The sequence below is a fragment of the Malurus melanocephalus genome, unplaced genomic scaffold (assembly GCF_030028575.1).
Source record: "Malurus melanocephalus ecotype Western Australia unplaced genomic scaffold, MMel_1.1 scaffold_251, whole genome shotgun sequence".
Lineage (NCBI taxonomy): Eukaryota > Metazoa > Chordata > Aves > Passeriformes > Maluridae > Malurus > Malurus melanocephalus.
Window position 1 is genome coordinate 991901 of NW_026623483.1, and position 2371 is coordinate 994271.

General features: G+C 36.9%; 1 protein-coding gene across 3 annotated transcripts in view; it reads right to left on the bottom strand.

The window, feature by feature from the left end:
* Positions 1–525: 525 nt before the first annotated feature.
* The window catches only part of IFT22 (intraflagellar transport 22), a 3451-nt gene continuing 1605 nt past the window's right edge, over positions 526–2371 (bottom strand). For all 3 annotated transcript variants that reach the window (XM_057375509.1, XM_057375511.1, XM_057375510.1), the window contains one exon: positions 526–1559. In XM_057375509.1, the coding sequence (XP_057231492.1) occupies positions 1405–1559 (155 nt within the window). In that variant the 3' untranslated portion in view covers positions 526–1404. The remainder of the gene's footprint in view (positions 1560–2371) is intronic.

A 2371-nucleotide genomic window follows, 5' to 3' on the forward strand; every position in this document is an offset into this window, starting at 1 on the left:
TTTTCATCTTTTTCTGCTTATTTTACTTGTTTCCTGGTATCCTTCCTCCCACTGRTGTTTTCCTTCAGTACCACCCCCTCTTTGCCTCCCAGAACCAAAGGTAGCTTTTAGCTTTAATGACAGAACAGGAACTGGAACTGTTCAAACATCTTTTAAGCTTTGACCTCCCATGCCATTTGCACATGGACAGGYTATTCACTACTCAGAAAAGAACTATGAAAAGAGGGAAAAGGGCAAATTAATTAACCCAAATCACTGAAAAACCCAAGAATCTCTCACTCCTGTTGTCTTGAACTGAAATACATTAAGGACTTTCTGGTTTATAACATACTTTCTCTAAAAGATGTTTACAAAAGACAGTGTCAAGTTGGTGTAATTTCTTTGGGTATTTGGATCCAAGTTTTAGTAAATGTCTTTTGTTGTAGGCTGAAATGCACTACAACTTCATCACTATTTTCTTCATGAAAATTTAAGCTAAGAATTCCGCAAAGCCATAATTAACTGCCCCTTTGAGAACAAAAAGGATGCATTTTTAAAACGTTTTTATTGCCTTAGTAATGCACGTTACAAAAAAATGTCTTCCACAGCAAAACACACTAAGAACAAGTATGAGGGCAAACCAAACAAATCAGAAACTAAATTATCTATGAAACCACTTATTTCAATGCAACAGGGAACACTAAAAGTTTCAAAACAGCTTTTTCTTCTCTGAAGAATGCAGAACTTATTGGAGCTCCTGACATAAGTCAAAATATTGCACTAAAGAAAGATTTCAATTCCTTCCTCCCAGAGAGACCTAAACACTGTCCTCACAAYATGTTTATTTTGGTGGAATAGGAGAAAAACGTAGTCCTGAGAAAGACTGCAACCTGCTCAGTCCTGCCAAGGCAATGGCTGCMCAATGTGCTCTCTTCAAGAGAAAGACAAGGGCAACTTAGAACATAAAATAGTGGATCCCACACCATGACTACTTCTCAGATTTCTATTCCAATCAGTTTGTACTGACTCCCAAAGGCAAAACTTCTCCAGGAACCCACCTAACATGCACACTTTACYCACACAGTTCAGCAGAACTCCACAATCTTATGTTCTGCCAGGCTCTCTTCTCCAAGCACCCCTGCACAAAGGAATTCTAAAGACGTGACCCAATCTTTATATTTTGGTCCACACTAATATAAAAAACACCACCTTCCTGTGCCTCTGATGCCAAAGTGCAGCTACAAAGTTGCTCAAATTCCTGGACKTGCACCCATCTCCTCAGTACCACAGTTCACCTGATGCCAGCAGTTTTTTATAGGCTGAAGTGTTAACAGGCTGGCAAAGTCTCCTTGGAAAGGTCTGTTCACAAGCTAGGATAGCTTACAAAGAGAAAAGTATACCTTTTTTCCATGATTCAGTATTTTTTTAACATTGTGAGATAATTGACATTTCTTCCCTCTCTCTGCTTTCGTTCATTATAGTGATAATGCTTCTGAAGTACTTGATAAATTCCATCCGAACATCTTCAGGATCTTCCTCCAAGTTGGAATGTATCAGTTTTAGCTTGTTCAGTGGATAAGCTTTAACAGAAAATAAAAATTAGGTATTTTCTTTTCATAAAAGAAATATTCCAAATCAAGGTCATGAGACAGTTTATGCTGAAGTCATCTGGAATTCAGTGGTACCTAATATTTGACACCCCAAAAAGCACAAAGCATGTGAAGAAGAAATGCAGCATAGCTTGTCATAAATACAGCCTATTGCCAGATTAAATCCTTCAAAGKTTATTATTATTAAAGCTTAAAGTCTGGCTTTGGTCTCACGTTCAGTTAGATGGAATCAAACAAATTGAGCAYTGAACTGCAATGTTTTACTATTTAWGTGATATGATACTCTTTGATTACTTCAAAATTATGGAACAATGTTGTTATATTAAATATATATTAACATATTAATGCTTGTAACAAGCATGTGCTTGTTTGAACACTGAAACAGGTTGCCCAGYGGGAGTGTGTATTTTCATAGCCATAAACAGCCACAAATAATTTTGCAGTACCTATTTGTAATTTTAAGATGCAGCTCATTAGCCTTTTATTTCAAAGGGCTTCTGTTCTTCTGACAGACAAAACACAGACTTTAATGCCTTCAAAAACATCAGTTATAAAAAAACRTCCAATGTAAGAATGAAACTACTACTGATGCGGAAATATGGCAGGAATTATAATTCCAACTGCATACTCACACCTTCTTTAAGGTGTGATCTTAAAGAAGACACTCAAACTTTCCTTTCTTTTCTCCCTTTCCTTTCCTTTCCTTTCCTTTCCTTTCCTTTCCTTTCCTTTCCTTTCCTTTCCTTTCCTTTCCTTTCCTTTCCTTTCCTTTCCTTTCCTTT